This window comes from Centropristis striata, chromosome 7 (genome assembly GCF_030273125.1).
Source record: "Centropristis striata isolate RG_2023a ecotype Rhode Island chromosome 7, C.striata_1.0, whole genome shotgun sequence".
In the NCBI taxonomy this organism is placed as follows: domain Eukaryota; kingdom Metazoa; phylum Chordata; class Actinopteri; order Perciformes; family Serranidae; genus Centropristis; species Centropristis striata.
The window spans coordinates 18,773,971-18,795,298 of record NC_081523.1 but is presented as its reverse complement, the minus strand read 5'-3'; the positions used below and the strand labels follow the sequence as shown (position 1 = coordinate 18,795,298).

Sequence of the window (21,328 nt, the reverse complement as noted above, 5' to 3'; positions counted from 1 at the left end):
TGAGGTTTTAAATAAAAAAGGTTTATGGAAACATTGTTGTGTAATGGATAAACCCCTGAGGCTTAGCTTCTTCATTTTGAGAACAGTTTTCATTTTTTAGAATTCAGTGTGAATGTGTCTTCTCTGAATGAAAATGGCTTTGTACGAGGTTTGTTTTTACTTGCAACACTGTGAACATGTGTGTGTGTGTGTGGTAGTTGTTGTTTTTTTGTCAGTGCATCTTTGCTTGTTAGTACTGACATCAGCATGTGTGTGAATGTAGATGGATCTCTGTACACCTGCTTGTATGTTTGTCTCATAATATATTCATAGCATGGACACTTTTTATTTCAAAAGCACAAAAAGAATGTCTAATGCCTGCAGAGATTTAGATGGAGCTGTACAGAAAGGATCTTCTGTACTGTATACCATGTCTTGGTGCTGGACAGCAGGGCGGTTCAGTATTCTACTAGACTGAGCTTTGATCATAGTTCAGACAGTTCCAGCTACATTAAACTGCAGCCCATGAAAAAAAGCATACCCTGGCAACTGAGTTCAGATTTATACTGTACAATACACCCACACTGACTTTTTGTACACTATGCATGTGAAAGTGCAAAACATCAGGGTAGCTTTTTTGTTTATTATGTTAATTCGACATATACAAAATCACATACTCATTTGCACTGTGAGGTTTTATACAATAGCCAGTCTATAAGATCACATTTTTAAGATAATTCCCATGTCCCATGTTTTATCAAACTTATCTCCTCTACTTTCGTTATAGAATCTCAGTCTCTCCAGATGTAAAGTGTTTGACAATTCTCCCAGCCACAAATTATATGTAGGCACAAAGTTCATCTTCCACACATGTAAAATCAGCTGTTTTGCAATCACCATCGCAAACTAAATAGCTCTTCTTTCAAATTTATTGACCGAAGAAAGGGACCCCAGGATGGCCACCAGGGGGCTGGGATTCTTACCAAAAGCCTCAGAAAAACACTGAAATACACTTCCAATATGACTGAAGTTTACTACATGTCCAGAATGAATGCGCTAGAGTAGCTATCGTCGATTTACATCGGTTACATTCTGGTGAAATATCAGGATAACATTTCTGCAGCTTTTCCTGCGAATAATGGAGTCTGTGGAGCGTTTTAAACTGTATTAGGTTGTGTCTGGTGTTAACTGAACACTTTTGCACGTTACGTAGACATTCTTCCCATATTTCATAATTTAATTCCATATTCAACTCATCTGCCCATGCCTGTTTATACACCTCCGTATTCATCAGAACTTAATCATAAGGCATTCGATAAAAAACGGAGATCGCCCCCCCGGGAGCCCGGGTCAAATCTGTTAACTGCCTCAAGAGTATCATGTTTATTCAGAACTTCAACGTTTGGTATATTTTTTCTAACAAAGTCTCTAATCTGCAAATATGAAAAAACTTGAGGCAGATATTCTATATTTGGCTTGTAATTGTGTAAATGAGGCAAATTTTCCCCCAATATACAAATCGTCTATGTTATTGATACCTTTCTGTTTCCAAACAGAGACAGCAATATCATTTAGGCCAGATATGAAAGCATGATTTTCACAAATTGGAGCATCAGTATATAAACTTGGGGCCTTGATATGAAATTTTATCTGCTCCCATGTGCCATTGATTATAAAGCTGCTACTATAATGTGACTTCCTAACTTTGGTGGGGCTGTTGAGCAATGCTAGCAAGGATTTCTTGTTAAAAAACAATCGTTATATGCATAGCCAAGCAGGGCAGGAATATGAAGAGGACAGGGGGCCTTTCCTCCACCAAGCAAGTATAGACAGATGAGCTGCCCAGTAATACATTTTAAAATTTGGTAAGGCAAAGCCTCCAGCATTTTTCGATTTACATAGATGTTTTTTGGAGATCCTGACGGCTTTGTAGTTCCAGATAAAAGGTACAATAATTGAATCTTATTGTTTAAAGTAATACTGGGCAATGTAACATGGAAGAGACTGGAAGAGATGCAGGAAATGTGGCAGTGCAATCATCTTAATTGCATTAATCTTACCTACAAGAGAAATAGGAAGAGTCTTCCAAAAATGTATACTTTGTTTAAGTTGCTCAATTTTATTATGCCAATTCTTCTGTAAAAGGTCCTCAGGGTCTTTAGTCACAGTTATACGAAGATACGAAAAGTCTTTGAAAGCTTTTTTGAAAGGAGTAGACTGTATATATGTCATATAAACTTTGTTAGAAATAGGCATTAACTCACTTTTGTCCCAATTAACAGAAAATCCGGAGAGCCTGCCAAAGTTGCTAATTAAAGTCAAAAGATGAGGTATTGAAGCTTGAGGATGTGTAATGAATAAAACAGTATCATCCGCGTACAGTGAAATATGGTGCTTTTGTCCATAAATGTTGATAGGAGAAATTAGATGACTTTGTCTAATACTGACTCCCAGCGGTTCAATAATAATTGAGAACAAGAAAGGGGAGAGGGGACATCCCTGACGGGTTCCACGACTGATTGCAAAAGGGCATTAGAGGCAGTTGGATGTGAATAGATAAGCTCAATCCACTTAATAAAGGAGGGTCCAAAACCAAGTTTTTTAAGTGTAAACAACATATAGGGCCATTCCACTTGATCAAAGGCACGCTGTGCATCTAAAGAGATTATTACTGTCTCTTCAGTATGTTCTGTATACAAAATATGGAACAACCGGCACAGATTAAAGTACATATGTCTGCCTGGCATGAACCCTGTTTGGTCAGGATGGATAATAGAACAAATGTGCTCCTTTAATCTATTGGCTAAGACTTTCCCAAGAATTTTGGTTTTGATAGGTAGCAGGGAGATAGGACGATATGAAGAGACCAGGTCAGGATCACGGCCAGGTTTGGGTATAAGTGAAATATTGGCCTTATATAGAGTGGGAGGCAACCCAGAGATCACCAATGAGCGATTCAGCATTCGTAATATGAGTGGGGAAAGTTTCTGGCTAAATACCTTGAAAAATTCAATATAAAAAGCCATCTGGTCCTGCTGCCTTATTGTTAGGGAGAGAGGAAATCACTTCTTTTATCTCACTCAAATTGATGTCTCACTGATCCAGTGAGGAGGAAGACTCACTCGACAATCCGGGCAGTCCCAGATTCTCAAAAAAATCCTCCATAGTCCCCAGATCACATCCACCCTGGGACTGATAGACCTTTTCATAAAAATTATCAAAACATTCATTAATTTTTTCAGGATCCGTCACATGGGTCCCATCATTCGTCTTGATAGAATGTATGGACCGCGATGCCTGAGACTGTCTTAACTGGCGGGCAAGTAACCTTTAAGGTTTATCACCAAACTCAAAAAACCTTTGTCTTACTTGGGCCAACAAATGTGAAACACACACACACACACACACACACACACACACACACACACACACACACGTTTGACAGCTTGGATTGTTGGATTGTTTGTAAAATTTCAGTGTGAAAAGTAACTGGACCAGAACTAAAATGAGCCGAACTACAAGTGTCCAAGCCCCTCAGAGATTTCAACTCAAACCAGATTTTTTAACCAACCTCACCATCCAAATGTAACATTGAATGCATACTGAAGCTGTGGTGGAACTTATGTATTAGACGAAAAATAGTAATATCATGAAAAATATACTTTTGTAGGGAGTGATGCTAAAACCTCTGATTTCTTGCACACACTGAAGGTCACGGTATGTGCTCCTATAAAGTACATGGGTGTCTGAAGTACAGTACTTTCCTGCCTCTGTTGAAGCAGCTGCATGTGAAATTATGTATTTATGTGTGGATTATGTGTGCATGTGCTCATCAGGCCCTGGCCAGTACAGCCCCCGAGTGAAATCCTTCCCTCAAATGGCTCTGATCTCCTCCAGAGAAGATCGATTCAAAGTCTCCATGGACACCAACCCCGGACCAGGCGCTTATCAGGTAAACAAGCTGTTAAAAGTTTTACTCTGGTTCAACATTCTTAACCTCCAAACGCACTCCCAGTCTATGTGACTCCTTGAAATACCAACATTCAATAAGGATGCACTGACATAGGTCTTGGTGTTTGTCCTTGGATTTTTATGTGACTCTGTACTAATAACAGCGAGAGCATGATGGGACTTGAGTGTGTGTGTATATAGACTGTTTGTGTGTCTCAAATGAGAGACCACAAATATATGCCTGACATTATTTCATGTTTTGATCCTCAGAGAATCTATCAAATTTCTCTCTCTGACCTTGAGCTGAGCGGAAGGAATTGATTGCTTTGTAAGAAAAATCCAAACTTCAATAAAATTCTGTGGTTCCGACCAATCTCTACTGATGCAACACGAGGCCAAATGATGCAGTTTCCTGCTCAAGGCAGCTTTTCACTTTGTGGGAGAATTGTTCTTAATTGACCTGCCTGGTTACATTAAACGGGGAAAAGTGAGTGCATTTTTATTAAGTGTAATGTTGTTTAATGCAGCAACCTCAGACTGCTGACAGAGACAAATGCACTTTGTGGTTAAAGCATAATACAGTTGTAATGAAACCTAACCAGATCCTAATCTCTTCCTGCTCCAATTCAACATGTTTTAATAGGAATTACAGTTTTGGATTACATCTGCTGATGTGTGTGTGTGTGTGTGTTCTTGTACTTCCTACATAGTGAGGACTTGAACAAATTTGAGGGTTAGGATGTGGTTGTAAGGTTCAGTTCACGATAGAAATTAAGTTAAGTTTGGTTGAGTTGTGATGGTTAAGGATAGATGTCAGTGACGGGTCCTCACAATGATAGAAGTACAAGGACCTGTGTGTGTGTGTGTTAGAGAGATGATTGAAAGAGCTAATGTAGCTTCCAGTCCCTGCTGACTTTGAGTGGTGAACATCAAAGACAAAACCACTGACTTTGATTTAAACCTTGCTACAGAGTTCATCATCATGTTCATGTCCATGGGTGTAATGTTATCACAGGGCTCTTTCTTCTCTTCTCTGTCTGCCTGTCTCCAATCTGTCTGCTGTCTCTCTGTGTGGATTTATCTCCTCAACTTTTTCCCCTTCTCTCTTCTGCGCTTCACTGTATCTGTCTCTCTTCTCACTGCCTTTGCCTGGTTCCATCTCTGGGTCCTTTTCTCTCACTCTACCAGATTATTTTTGGCTATTTAGTGAAAAACTTGCAGCTGTTGGATTACAGTACGTATAGCCGGGTACACGCCATATGATGATTAGCCTAATTATAAACATGGTTGGGCGATAAAACCAATTTGGGTTAGTTGGTGTTGACAGTGGACAGATAATATCTATCTATAAAAGCAACAAGTGTGTGTGTGTGTGTGTGTGAGTGTGTGTGTGTGTGTGTGTGTCTAGGGCATATCTCCCTGACTGTTAGTCAGACTGACCTAAGATTTCGTATGTGGCTTGCACATGGCACAAAGGTGTGCATCCTCAATTTTGAAGATTTTTCAAATATCATTATTTACGTAGGACGTATTGCAGCATTGCACTGTTTCTGACTGGACGCCTTTTAGGGGAGCTCCACCCCATCGTGTGATAGGCCTACACCTGGTCAGTAACCCAATTTGCCTCGGATAGCAAAACTGCATCTTATAGCTTGTTTCCGTTTTGTTCTCAAATTATGTAATTATTGCTGTAACACATTTCCAACCTCATGGTAGAAATGATATATAATAAAATATAACGATATACAATTTTTATATTGACAGTATTTATCATCATATTTGCCCAATGTATGAGATGCTGTAATAGCAATGCTGTAAACCTACATAAATATGACTGGACATTACCAGTAAGGTTGTAGCCAAACTGCTAACGAATGAGTCAGATGATGCAAGCATGACTCAAAGGTGACGAGAGTAGGTTTAAATCACATCTGGCTTTGAGGTCTTAGACTAAATGCCCCTTCCCTTACCCCTCACATTGTAACCGTGTATAGAACCTATGGTGGCCTTCAGGTAATGTAAAAACACGAAAGGCCCTTTCTAGAGTCAGTTGTATGTTCTAATATCATAGAAACATGGCAGGCTCGGCAGAAGAGGACCAAGAGGAGGACATTAAGGAGGCTAAATCCGACACACTGCTCCTTTAATTGCTCCGTTCACTATGCTCCTTTCTACCTCATTATGTTTCAGCACGGAGCAACAGCTCACTTGAAATTCACCTCCACTTATAAAGTTTACCTATTTGCAGTTCTCTCCTCAGAATCTAGAGCCTGTCTCTCTAATCCATTTTCTTTCTTTACTATGTAAATTGTATCATAAATTAGCAAGGCAATCTGTTTTTGATGGATGTCAATGGTACAGGAACACGTGAGAATTTGGGTTTATGCAGGATTTGATTTAAAAGCATGAACAAAGCAGTTGAGGCTCGAGCCACATCATAGCTCAGCCTGACCCCCATCCTCTATTCCAGTTCATCAGGTTTCAGCACAGAGCCACAGCTCACCTGAAATTCACCTCACTCTTATGAAGTTCATTCCTCTGCAGCTCGCTCTTCTGCAGATCTTACGGTCCTCATTTCTTGCATCTCTCCATCCACCATCTCATCTGAATCATGCATATTTTCTCCTTTTCTTTGTCTTTTCTGTGCAAATATTTTTTTTTAAATGTTGAATATAGTCACCCTTTTCTGTTTTGGTACAGGGAAGTGAGATATTTCTGTTTAAGACAACAAATTCTGTGCATGATAATCCGTGCCAGTTGTCCTTATGTTATATACAGTACATGCCTAGTTTAGCTTTCAGTTACTTTAACATTAAACATCAGTCCCAGTGTGTGAGTGTGGCGATGTGTATCACTTTGTAAGTACTAAGCCTCAGTAATGTAGGCAGAATGCTGTACATATTTTTCCCACATACATTTTTAAAACCTCTATCTTCCTATGTAGATGTATGCTTGTGGTTGTTCTTTCATCACCATATGCTGTGTTTTTTCCTCCCTTTATCTGCTCTACACATCCCTCCCTTGTCTCACTCTGTTTCTCTGCTCCATTTCTCTCTGTTTTAAGGGGAAACTGTAGCTGCGGGAATTTTTCCAATGACTGTAGCTAATAAAGCTGGTCAAGTATCTCATACCGTCCTCTCCTCTCCTCTCCTCTCCTCTCCTCTCCTCTCCTCTCCTCTCCTCTCCTCCCCTCTCCCAGGGCATCTGAAGGTAAAAGCACACACACAAAAAAGTCAAGTAAGGCATTAAATTAGAAGTGAAATTAAAATCCCCCATTTTGGCTTGTCAAGTGTTTGTCAGCATCCTCTTCAGAAAAGAAAGAGAGTAGAGTTAATGTTGGGAGATAATTGGCTCAAAGTAAAAATGGGTTGGTTTATAGAATTACGCTAATAGCAATGCAATCTACTGTAGAAGTGAACTGACTGGCCCGGGGCTGGTTGGGTAGAGTTGCATGTTCCTCCCGTCCTTAGATGGGTTTCATCTGGGTGCTCCAGTTTTCTCCCGCAGTACAAAGACGTATAAGTGTGGTGAATTGGAAATTGCTTGTAGTTGTGAATGGTTGTTGTTCGATGTTACAGCCCTTTGATAGACTGGCTACCTGTCAAGCCTGCCCAGTGTGAGCTTGAAGAGACTCCAGTAGCCCACAACAGAATAAGTGTGTATTCTGTAGATAATGGTTGGATGGAGAAACATATCCTGCAAAACCCACCATACATCTGAGTAGTAAAATGAAAGTTTTTACATACAAATGGCAGCACAAATGTACATTGTTGCCCATAAAGTTGGAATGATTTTATTTTCAGACACAGTCCTCTGTTTATTCCTATTTAAATGCATCCGAAATCACTTTGGCAGAGATTGATTAATAAAGTTTTGAGAAGATATACACTTTATCTGTCAAGAGTAAATCACATAGTCACAATCATTTCATGGAAAGAGATTAAAAAATATATACTTTATTCAAACTTTATGAGCAACCATGTATTTGCAAATTAAATCTCAAAGAGATTCTGAGAAACAGCCTTTTTAAAATCTCGAAGCAGCTGAGGCCAAATTTTACAACTAGCCCCTATTATGAATGATGCCCCAGAATCCCCTGGATCCAATTTTGACTTTATGCAACATGATAGTTTATTTCACTTTGATATACATAATTTACTTTCAAACTCTACATGGTTTGTATCAATCACTTTCTGTTTAACATTTTACGCCTGCATCCAGACTAATACCATTTAAGTTCTAAATTGCAAATTAAAAAGAAAGGATCTCCATCCACACATGCATTTCAACACTGTTTCAGACACATCCTCCATCCGTACTTGCATGCCTGAAAATGTGGACCACATGACCGGCGCTCATGTGGCTGATAATGCAGTTCGACAAGGGAATTGTCACACATCGCTTTGATAACAGCTTGCCTCCTGTGCATGCAGGCAGTAGTGGCATGATTGTGATTTGTTTGTTTTGTTCTGGAAAGATTCATATGATAGGGGTGTAACGAATCAGGGGAGATCATGTGGTGACTGATAAGACTCAGTCAGGAAGCAAGCGCATTATCTGTTGTTTTCGAATATCGAAAGCAATTCTGTAGTTTTCAAATTAAAACAGATTCAGCAACATTTTTAAAAGTCTAGATTGGTGTGGGTGATAAGCGGAAGCGCAGCAAATGTTGTGTATGACATCATCTGGGTATTTTTTTCAAACTTTGAAAAGCTCCCTCCAGAGCCACTGAAGACATTATACAGCTGTTTTCTAGGCTAAGTGGTGCTCTTCATGAATGCACAACACAAATGCACATTCTCTTCATCCAAACAATGTCCTTTTTACATTTTGTGACATTTTCAGTCCTTTTCAAGGAACCTCAACCCTCACAATCACATTGCTCTATATTAGAGCCTACTGACATGGGATTTTTCAGACCGATCCTGATATTGATTTTACAGGGTTAAATTTATCGATAACTGATATTGCGGCTGATATTTTAAATATTATATTTAAAATAGATATTTTAATTTGGAGCTGGAATGAAAATAGATCTTTTATTATGTGGACTGTGCACTGTTTTTTCACCACTCTGGAAAATGTATCCAGAGAGCTATTTTCTCTGACATATTTACATTGTTATACATTATACAAACAATGTATAATAAATAACAATGAAATAAATGGCTAAATAAACATCATTACTGTTCAGTGTCAGTCAATTGCTGACTATTTAAAAAAAGTCATAAAAAAGTAATAGCTAACACCATTTCTAAATCACGCCAAGCAGCATTTTCTGTACAGCATATACACAGATATTGATAGGCCTTTGATAGGCCAATATCGGCCAATAATATCTGTCAGCCGATAATATCTGTCAACCGATAAATCTGTCGGGCTTTACTTCATGTAACTTGTGCAACCTGCCAGCCGAAATACGACAAATGATCAAGCCTTCACTTTTCTTTTTCAACCTTTCTGTGACTTGACTTGATGTTTATATCGAGTTCATACATATGTATAAAGGCATTTTGTGATATCTATATCTATATGATACCAGATAGAGACTGATGTCTTGCATTGTGTGGTATTTCATGGCTCAATTTAGCTTTAGGAGGTTCAGTTCGCTTTCTTCACAGTGGAATGCATATCTGAGCTCTCATCTCAGTAATTGGCTGTGCAGCTGTGAATCTATACGACATCATAAGCCATACAGAGTTAAAGATGGTGTGAACTGCGGCGAAAAGAGAGAGAGGTTAGAGAGTGTTAAAGACAAGCAGGCAGAGAGGGCGGTATGAGAGCTATGAGAGAGGGAGGAAGGGAGGGGTGAGAGAAAGGAGAGACAGACAGAGGTGAGAAAGTGATGAAAATGTGGAGGAAACGTGTGGAGGAAGAGAAGCAGGGAGACAGACAGCAGCAAATGGAACCGCTGAAGAGGGTGATTCAACAGCTGAAAATGTGTTCTGAGGACCGAAAATCTGAAGCAGACGGCCACGTAATGGAATGGCAGCTATTTCAGCATCAGTGTGTTCGTATATCGTCCATGCATACATGTGCGTGTGATGCCACAAAGCTACTTGAGCAGCATCAGGTCACATGAAGGCTCATTTAGTGTTTCCATTAAATGCACAATGTGAGGCACCTACTTGTGGAAAGTAGACTCGATTACCTTTCTCATGCACAGCACTGCTCTTATTGGTTGGGCTTAATTTAACAGTGAGTGGATGGAACACGGGGATATGAAAACAGATGTCAAGCAGAAACCAATATTAATTAGATGTTGTGATCTTTGCAGATATATATATATATATATATATATATATATACAGTCATGGCCAAAAATATTGGCACCCCTGCACTTCTGCCAGATAATGCACCGCTTCTCCCAGACAATTGTTGCAATTACAAATGCTTTGGTGTTCACATGTTTATTGCTTTTGTTTGTCATTCTGGGAGAACGTCCTGTGGACAGATAAGACCAAAGTAGAGCTTTTTGGTAAAGCACATCATTGTACTGTTTACAGAAAATGAAAAGATGAGGCCTTCAAAGAAAAGAACACGGTCCCTACGGTCAAACATGGTGGAGGTTCACAGATGTTTTGGGGTTGCTTTGCTGCTTCTGGCACTGGATGCCTTGACTGTGTGCATGGCATCATGAAATCTGAAGACTACCAGAGAATTTTGGGGTGCAATGTAGGGCCCAGTGTCAGAAAGCTGGGTCTCCATCAGAGGTCATGGCTCTTCCAGCAGGACAATGACACAAAGCACACTTCAAAAGCACCCAGAAATGGTTGAAGATAAGCACTGGAGGGTTCTGAAGTGTCCAGCAATGAGTCCAGATCTAAATCTCATAGAAGACCTGTGGAGAGATCTTAAAACAGCAGAAGAGGGAGAAGGCACCCTTCAAATCTGAGACCTGGAGCAGTTGGCAAAAGAAGAGTGGTCCAAAATTCCAGTAGAAAGGTGTAAGAAACTCATTGATGGTTACAGGAAATGATTGATTTCAGTTATTTTTTCCAAAGGATGTGCTACCAAATATTAAGATGAGGGTGCCAATAATTTTGTCCAGTCCATTTTTGAAGTTCTGTGTGGAATGATCAGATTTGGCTTTTTTTTCTCTGCTTTTCTTGTGTTGTTCCAATGCAAACAAAAGAAATAAACATGTGAATAACAAAGCATTTGCAATTGCAACAATTTTCTGGGAGAAATGGTGCATTATCTGACAGAAGTGCAGGGGTGCCAATATTTTTGGCCATGACTGTATATATATATCTGCGGAGTGCAAAGCAAATACTGAGCCAAAAAAATAAGCTCAGGTTAATGTGGTGTTCATTATGAGTTAGAACAGAAGGCGGCCTTAACACAGCTGACATTTCATCAAACCTTCCTCAGGGTGTGCGCTTTTTGTCTCTACATGTGCTTCCTCCATGTGAGATTTTTTATAGTTCTACTTTTAATTCACTGCCACCTAATTCCATCTCATCATGTTCTCATCATATTTTTCTGATGAGGCAAGTGAGGTAATATCTTAGCATTTATTCAGGTGTGTGTGTGTGTGTGTGTGTGTGTGTGTGTGAGAGAGAGTGTGTGTGTGTGTGCGTGTGTGCATGAGAGTGAGAAAATGATTCTGAGAATTATAATACACGTTGATCCTTGCAAAATATCTTAGTCGCTGACCAACAGTACTTCAATTTCTATTCTTGCAAAAAAATTATAAATTTGAGGTATTTAAATGACCCATGTCTATTTATGTATCTTTTCAAACATTTTCAAGGCCTTAATTTTGTTCCTCAAATGTACAAACTTTCAAGGACTTCATGTCTTTATGCGTTGGCCGAACTGCTGATGAAATCAAGCCATCTAGGGCTCTCTGGTAGAGCACATACCACTAAAGCTGGGGACATACTTCACAGCCTTCACAGATTTTAAAAGACTTGGTGTACACACACTACATGACTGGTTTCAGTAGATTTTTATATGACAACTGAAAGACTGGGGATCACATACTTAACAACTGCGCCTGATGAGGGATCACAGACTACATGATTTGTTAAACCGACTAAAGCCAACTGAACACATCAAACTCTTGCGAAGGCGACGGTTCAAATGGTAAACGAACATACCATTTTGTGGCCGTAATTCACCAGTTTGTTGTTTGCCAACCACCAATAAAACTTTAAGGAGAAGAAGAAGAGGAGCAAGAAGTAAACAAATATGGACGACAGTCGTCTCGCTGCTGCTGTTGTCTGCGCAGCTATCTGCTCAGAAAAAAAAAAAAAAGTAATAATAATAAAAAATGGAGTTTGGGTCAGTATAGTCCAGCTACTTCCCGCCCTTTGTCTTCTGCCGTTATTTCCTGCCCAACCTCTATTTTTCATTGACTGTTGGCAACCCATCTCTGCAGTTGGGCCGGTAATCAGTTCACACTACTCAATTGCGTCCAGATTCGGCTAAAAAAAAATTCAAACATGTTTGATTGACTGCGACCGAAGGCGGGTCATGTCTGTTCCCCTCAAACAGATTTTTGTGCCAACTAGCCATGCCAACTGTCCCCAACTAGTGCAACTGGTGCAGACTTTGCCCAACTAGGAATCATAGGTAAAATCTGGCAAAAGCTCTTGTGTTCAAATCCAGCCCCAGGTTCCTGTGCTGCATGTCTTCCCCTCTGTCTCCCCCTTCCATTCTCTCTGTCCTTATCAAATAAAGCATGAAAATGGCTAACAAAAAAAAAAAAAATCCAGCCATCTGTTTCTAAAATCATCATGATCATTCTCTGATGGTGGTTTCCCAGAAATACTGCATTAGTTGATGTTAACATGTTCCTGGCAGGCGACCTCATGAATGTCCTTTCGGGGAAATAAGAACTGAGGTAGGATTTTTTGGTGCAGTAACCACCAACAGCTTAACATACACAATTCCTAAAAAGGTGGGACACTATTAAATATGAATAAAAACAGAATCTATCAAATCAAAAAATCAGAGTATATATTAACAAAAAAGTGTTAAGGTGAATATATGTAAAACTGAGGTAGGATTTTTTGGTTCATAATCACCACAATCTTTTGCTAATCAAGTAGTTTTCAATGCTTTTGTTAAACCAAAACTTAACCTTAGAGGTGGCAGATCAGACACACTGATGAACCACCTAGTTTGTTAAGGATTGCAGTATATGAGGACTCTCTGTTGCTGTCTAGTGATTTGAGCATGTGTGGCAAAATAATGGCATCTACTTTTATGTGGTGAATGTACAAATATCTGTATGCTCCAACAGAGAATTTGCATCCTTTGTGTGTATGCATGTACGGGATGAAGCTTCTGTTCTTGTGCTGTGTACTGTATGTGTGTTGTGGGAAAGACTTTGCATCCAGCACTTGTCTACACGTCTACATACATACCGAATAACATAATCACCAACTCCAACCAACAGATCCCCTTTTCCATCTCCCCTCTATGACCTAGTAAAACATCCCATAATCTCCTTCATTATTGCTATGCCGGTGGTGTCGTCACTTCCAAGGGCTCTTCCCCATCTCCCCGACCTCCTGGGCAACCCTGAGGGTGACCTGGAGTTGAACCTGCAACCCTTTTCCCATTAGGATCAATACTGAGATCTGAGCGGCCCCGCCAATGCGCCTAAATCCTACTGTGGCACCTCTGGCATACTGATGTGTGTGTGTGCTGTGAGGTTAGGGGAGGAGCTGGGGGGAGAAAGAAAGGGAGAAAAAGAGACAGCTTTTGTTACATGGAAGAGGTAGATTCCTCAGGCAGTACCTGGGTGGGAGGGATGACGGATTAAGTGTGTGTGCATACAGCATATGTATGCATGTATGTCTGCATCTTAGCCTGTGTGATGATTGTGTGTAAGAGAGATGGAAAGAATTTCTTTTGTGTTTGACATTTGTTTGGTGAGTGAATTTAAGGTCAAACTTTAAAGCGCTTGTCTTTTTTTGTTTTTTGGTACCGTTTTTCTCATGTTCCTCTTTTGTAGATCTGACTAATGATTTGCATGTGTTAGTAACGTGTTACAGTTTGTGAATTCAACCTTAATGACCATTTTCTCTTAAAGTTTGGCAGAAAGAAATGCGTCCTTGTTTGGCTGTGAGTTGGCTTTAAACTTTAGGTTGTAATGCAATCAATAAATAGTCTGAAAGTACCAGTCCCATAACCTTTTCAGCTGACTCTACAAACACCCAACAGTATCAAGAGCTGTACAAATACCAGAGAAAGAAGACCAAGAAAAAAAAATCACTGCCGATTCTTAGTTGAAAATAATGTGTGCTTCACAGCATTTATGTATCCTTTGTGAGACATTAAGTCAGAGACAACTCCTCAGTTCAACCAGCTCATGTCAAGATTTAAAAAAAATAAATAAATAAATACATTTTTGTGAGTAACCACCAAATGCTTAATATACACAATTCCTAAAAAGGTGGGACGCTGTGTTAAATATGAATAAAACAGAATGTATAAAATAAAAAAATCTGAGTATATATTAACAAAAAAGTGTTAAGGTTAATATATGTAAAAAAAAAATTAAAAAAAGGATTAGAAAATAATGGCATTGTGTTTTATCTATGTTTTAGTCAACTCCCCAACTATTTTTTTAAACTGGGGTTGTAATAATAAGGGTGCAAACCACATGAGCCCACGAAAAAAAACCCACAAAATGACTCCCATACCTGCTTCAAATACTGCAAGGCTGCATTCTTCACAAAGTTCTATCTTTTTGTGGCTTGTCCATTTCTTGGAAGACACTGTAAAGCTGTTCCATATGAGGCAGCTGGCTTTAGTAAACAGGTTCATGTACAGTTTATGTGAAGTTTTATTAGACGGTTAAATGCAGTAAAAAACAGGGTGATTGGTGGAAAATGCCAAGAACTGTTGATTACTTCTGTTGTAAAGTCAAAGGACAGCCAGCCATTACTCCTCACTTCATCATGCTGGCCTCCATTCATTAAGTCTTAATGCCACGGAGTATGTCCTGTGAAAACAACACGTTTGAGTTTACACCTTTTCCTCAATTGTATATTAATATTTCTCATACATTTGAGTATTTTGCAAAGTTGCCAAGCCAATCAGAGCAGACTGGCGCTTAAACAGTGTGTTGAATAAGGAGGGTGAATACAGGTATATTCAGACAGACATAATGAGAAAAATAAAGTGCTTTTTTAACATTAAGCATATTGTATTAAAGTCCAAAACACAAGTATTAACCTGAAAATGAGCATAGCATGTCCTCTATAATGCCACATCAAAACACAAAAAACTGCATTTTCAGTGTTTAAGATGTTTTACATAAACACACTGTATTGCTCTTATTTAACCTCTCCAATCACCTCTTATCATCCGTCATATGTTCTATTTTTGTCCCTACAGTTGAGTCCAGGCCTAATGAACACTGTACTGAAGGGCACCTTCAATGTGACCCTCAACAACCCTCTGGGTCCCTGCTGTTCCCCCCGTGTGGCCCCTGGCCATTTCACGGCCCAGAAGACCATTAACACTGTCGCTCCCAACACCTCCATCACCAGCAGCACTTCTTAGAGCTCTTTGTGGGTCAAAGTTTAGAGGTGAAAGGTGAGTGGGGTAAAAGGTCAATCTTAAGGTCGTCCCATTTCAATTCATATTCCTTGGAAAGCTGATTTTTCATGAATATTTATGGTTCTAACCATTTCTGTTGAATGTATAATAGATAATGAGTGAGCTTATTTTCAATTATTGAACTGTAACTTTTGTAGGCTTTTTATTAAATTAACAGAAATGTAGAGAGATTCAGATATCACAATTGTAATATGTATTGCAATTCAAGATAATAGATTTGAGGTTTTCTTAACAATCTGTTTTTAGATAAATTGCGATAATTATCATTGAAGCACTTTATCGCTCATTTTAGTGTCTTTCTCTGTTTGATATTTCTACTCTCTGCCACTGTTGAAAGCTTACTGAAGCAGTCTGTCCAATCTGTTTTTTCTGCTGTGTGTGTGTGTGTGTGTGTGTGTGTGTACGTGTGTGTGTAAGTGTGTGTGTCTGAGTGTTTCTAAGCCCAAAATTTGCTATCATATGACAACACACAGTAGATCCCCAGAGCTGTTGTTTTGGTAATAGTCTTCAGTATTATTTTTTTGAAATTGCCCTCACAGTTAATTTCACAGTTAATTTACAAATTAGAGCAGCTAATAACTTGTGACTTTTTTAAACCTAAAATTTATCGGAGCAAACCACTGACTGATTAACTTCTTTTCTTTGATATTGTTTCAGGCAGCAGTTTGGAGGAGGATGACTGCTTTTTATTCAATGTTGCAAAGTGAAATAACGACAACAGACACTGAATCTACAGCTGATGGTTCCCTCATTCTTTACTCACAGTAATGACAAGCTTGACACACTGATTCAGCTGTTTTTGTGGATCAGTTCCCCCTGCATGACCACTTTGTTAATCAATAACAATTAAAAAGCTATTAGTATGAATGTTGCCTGAGGTCTTTGGAAAGTATGTTTCACTTAAAAAGGAAGTCTCGTCCATAAGGCACTTTGTTTTCTTAAGGCAGCAATCAAAAGATCCAATCCGACATAAATAAGACAGAGATTGAAAATTATGGGAAGGTTTTGCTTTATGGATTTTACTGTGCTGCTCATGGGCTAATGACAGGAACGCTGTGTACACGGTGGCACAGGAGCACATGCCTGAAGCTTGATTTGAACTCACATCATCTGCGTCTTTACTTCCAGAGGGCAGGACTGTCAGAAATCATGTTTTATTTAATGACAACGGATCAGTGCATCAAAAATACTATTAGAATTAGAAAAAGTTTAATCGCTATACATTATTGCTTAGCATGCATAAATCATGAGGCCATTCATGATATATATATTTATGCTGACTACCAGAGAAACAGATGTGAAAGTCATATAGAAGACTGATGACTTGTGTTCCAGTTTTGTTGTCCACTCATTTGCTTTGCCCATTAATCAAATTAAACCTCACTTTTAGCTTCATACACTTACATGCTGCACAACATACAGTAGCACACATCCAAACCAGACTACATGTGAAAGAACATTCTGCTCATAAATAGAAACATGGATTTTAGGTGCAAGAGCCAGTGGCATTATCTGGTGCTTTAGACTTGGTTTTAACTGAGCATGCAGTGGAGAGAGCTGATGTGTGACCACAGCATGAAATATTAAGAGGTCTGACGCACCTGTAAGAGGAGAGAGGCTGGAGAGTCAAGAAGAGGAGTGAGAGAAGTTTTTCAGAGCAGGAATGGAGGAAAATATGCCTTAAAGGAACAGTTTGACATTTTGGGAAAAACACTTATTTGCTTTCTCGCCGATAGATGGGAGAGAAGGTCTAATCAACATATCTCATATGGCTGTTAAATATACAGCTTCAACCAGCAGCCAACTGGGGTGAGTCATTGCTGATTGCCTGACAACCAAACAGTGACGACAGCAGCCAGCCAAGAGAGAGTCCAACACATGAATCAGTACCCTATACAAAACCATTACTTGTCAGTTTTACAGGTAAGTTTTCGCTCAAAACCAGCTGATGGAAATGCCTTAATTTCTTTTTTCTACATTTCGAAAGTATGCTGAAAATTCACTTGACAATGGAACAGAAACACAGCTGTTACAATACAAGAAATGTCTTTTTGATTATCATATTTTATTCAGCTCTCGCTGACCTTGTCCATCTGGTATGAGGGAGGCAGAGATGGCTAGCTGTGACCGGGTGATGCGGGCGGTTCAAAGTGTCAGATAAACCAGTTTTACTGGCGGTAACCACTGGAGAGTGTAGATTTATGCTCCTCTTCTCTGTTGATCACTCACTGTAAATCAGCTATTCATGGCCGTGTATGAATGTGTGTGTTCTTAGCCCTAAGAGACAAAGAAAGAAAAAACAGGAAATGTGTAAGCATCAGCAGAAGATGCAGAGATGGTACTGCAGGTAGATCTTGTTGTTGTTAGTCACATCTGATTGGAAATAACCTTTCCAATTGAATTATTTCCTCACCCCCCTCCTTACTTCCTCTGTTGGATCCTTTCTTGTCCTGCTGTGTTCAAAATGTCTCTGTGAGCGTCCACAGTAACAGGTTCGACAGAGCACCATGTCTCTGATTGTTCCTGTGGGCCTTTTAGCCTAATGAGGTGTTTACCCCCTATCATTATTCAGCTGGGAGTGGAGCAGAGAGAGACAGGGGGGGGGAGAGAGAAGAAGAGGGACAGGAGGGGGAAGAGAAAGGAGGGTAAGATATAGAGCGAAAAGGAGACAGAAGAAAGGGAAGAAAAAAGGGAGTGAATGGAAGAGGCAAGTGGAAAATGGAGGAAAAATTAGAGATTGTATATGGGCAGGGAAAAGATCAGAGAGTTGAAAGAAAACGAGAGGCAGAGGAGGAAAAAGAGGCAAGGAGGAATGCGCAAGAGCCTGGTGTTATTTATGCCTCCCTTGGCGCTCGTCTTTACCTTTTTTTCCCCCCACGAGCTGTTTTACATCGGCGATCTAATTAAATCAAATAAATCACAGCGCACATACACACAAGTGCGCACACACACAACAGCCCCTTCTGATTCTAGGATTGTGAACATCTCCTCCCCCTACCCTCTCCACCCGAGATTGAATAAATCTCGATTATGGTGCATTACACGGCACATCATTCATGTTGTTTATAGGTCTAAAATATGCAAACAGACCAGGGGCATAAAAGTGATCGATGCTCAAATGGGCTTCTTTTTCTGTTCTGTTCTCATCTCTCACGCAGCACCAAGCGCCGTCACTTACAGATGTCTTGTGTGGGATGAAGACATATTGCACTGTGTCCTTACACTGTCCCCTCATGATGGCTATTTTCATTGTCTTTGTGCCCAGGCATCCAAAAGGCATTTTTATTACCTCATTCGCTAAAGCACTCTGTCTCTGCCGTTGAGCCATTATTAAATCTAATTAGCTCTGCCAAACCTTGAAGCTGTCCCTGAGAGATCTCTTGATAATTGTAAAACAGAGGTAAGTTGATCAGTGTTTTTATCGGTTTGAGAGGGACTCTAATACATGAAAACCATGCAAACAATAGCAGCTGCTAAAGCGTCATTTTCTTTCCAGAAAATAACGGCTTCTGCTGGATAATTGTTTGGGCATATGTTGTCCAAATATGTTGTTAGCAAATGTATATTTTTTTTAGCCAAACCAAGCATGAAATTAGTATTCAAATTCCATAATAACCATTGTTTTTGAAGGGATTTCAACATTTTAACTGTTAAATGACAAACCACAGATTACATGTCAATGTTTGTTGTGGTTAATTTGATTTTGTGAGAGCATTGCTGTATTTCTCCTTGATGGTTTTATTCCCAGTAAGATAAGGTTTCAGGGGATTGTTCGTACTAGTTTGCATTTATTTCAAATTGTACTTTGCGGTTAAGAACACAAAGTCATTAGAAAAATGTTCACCAAGGCAATAAATCAAGTTAGAAGTAGAGTCATTTATTTTTCATTGATCTGACTTGTTTTTGCAGCCAGTGGAGTCGCCCCCTGCTGGCCATTAGAAATAATGCAGGTTTAAGGTTTAAGCTTGTGTTTACCTTTAAAGTAGAGTCTTAAAGTCTTAAGTACATCAGAATGGTCTTTAGATAAGTATTATTATGTAAAGAGTATGGTGTTATTCTTTTGCACAAGTTAAAAAGTTAAAATCTCACATTTAATTGAATTTTGTTTCAGTAAGACTAGTTTTAACATAAAATCAGTATGACGTGTTGCTCCATGACATTTTGTCCATTTCATCCCACGTTTCTATTGATTTCAACAGACTTTTAAAGATACTTTACATGCTGGAGGCAGTTGCTCTAATGTGCCACACCATATCAGAGATTGAGATGGAAGCAGTATTATATATTTATTTTTGGTGCAGCATGTAGAGGGACAGTGGAGTTAACAAATCTGTGGATTGTTTAGCACTTTGGTTCTAATGTGAATGAGTTATTGCAAACTACAATATTTCTCTGCACATGTATGTGAACGTAGAGAAGTCATTGGTGAAACTCACCAGAGGTCAGACTAGTTTAATCAATCTTCTGCTGACCTTTATAACTCATTTAGTCAATACATGTAAATGTAAAGTGCTATATTTAGCCACAATCATCTTGAGATGACAGCTTCACGCTCGCAAACACAGCTTGGTGAAAGCCAGATTAGCCGGTGTCTTTAATTAAAGAAGATGTACAGTAGTGCAGAAGAATCAATGTGAAGGTTAACAAGTGCTGACAAGGGCAGAAGAGACAGTGAGGCTTCATTTAGATACAGTGAGAAGAGCCAGGCAGGGTTACAATCAGGGGCAGTCACTGCTGAACTCCCTGTATCCATCCACCTCTATTATCCATGACTGTGGATAATTCTCTACTTATTGTAGTGAACAGGGGTATTATGGGTATTTCATGTTTTGGAGCCTGTCAGGCAGCTGTTTGAGGCTTTTGCAGAAATGAGATTTATCAAATTATTACTCTAAATCTTGAGAGTAAAGGTTTTAAAATACATGCAGGTTTGTTGTATATAGCATGGAATGTAATTTAACACATTTTTACCCACAACTGAAAATTTGAATTTATTTAGATGGAAGTGTTTTGGCTGAATCATTTTTCTTATTGTATTGTATTCAGCCTTTGGGCCCACAGGATTTTTAAAAACTTTTATATATTGTTTATTTTTTATATTTAAGGAAAAAAATAGTAGTCCCTTGATCCCAAAGACTAAAAAAATCATGATAAGACCATTTCTGTACTTCAGAAACTACAAGGAGCACAAGTAAGTATTTGGTATCTATGAACTCACAGGAAGCTAAGATCAAAGGTGCACACATATTCCATGTAATATATATCTAAAAATGTAAAAGTTGCACTCGACCAGATTTCAATACTTATCAGGACAAATGTTGTGACATTTTTCTTTAATCTTTTTATAGTCTTTGGGCACAAATGGGTAAAGATGTGTGATGACTTCTTCTCTGTCACTTTTTTATGTTACTGTTATGTCTTGGGGCCTCATTACAGAAAAATATCCAAACTGTTTTTTTCTATCTTAAGTTTCAAGATAGGAAAAACCTTGGCTTTCTAATACAGAATCAAGTCCTAAGATCCCGTCTTGATTGATATTTTCATACAGACCTATCAAGTTATGCTGTACATTTTGGCAGTTATTTCACATTTAGGACAAGGAAGATAGTTAATTGTTGAGTCTCTATCTCAGGTCGTCAAATACTGATGCTTTGGGTTGTTAATAGGGAAGGAACGTCAACACAAAGTGTCGGTATTTGACAACCTGGGAACGTGACTCAGTAATCAACTATCTTTCTCCAGATTTGCATGCTGCACTTTAACTCCTGAATTGAAGATGGTTCTGTAATAGGAACATTTCTGTACACAGATAATA

At 39.1% G+C, this 21,328-nt stretch overlaps 1 protein-coding gene across 1 annotated transcript in view; it reads left to right on the top strand.

Annotated features, from left to right (window-relative positions):
* The window catches only part of stpg2 (sperm-tail PG-rich repeat containing 2), a 60,175-nt gene extending 43,800 nt beyond the window's left edge, over nucleotides 1-16,375 (top strand). Inside the window, exons 12-14 of the mRNA XM_059336651.1 lie at nucleotides 3,816-3,931; nucleotides 15,289-15,489; nucleotides 16,171-16,375. Of these exons, the coding sequence (XP_059192634.1) occupies nucleotides 3,816-3,931; nucleotides 15,289-15,456 (284 nt within the window). The 3' untranslated portion in view covers nucleotides 15,457-15,489; nucleotides 16,171-16,375. The remainder of the gene's footprint in view (nucleotides 1-3,815; nucleotides 3,932-15,288; nucleotides 15,490-16,170) is intronic.
* The last annotated feature ends 4,953 nt before the right edge of the window (nucleotides 16,376-21,328 follow it).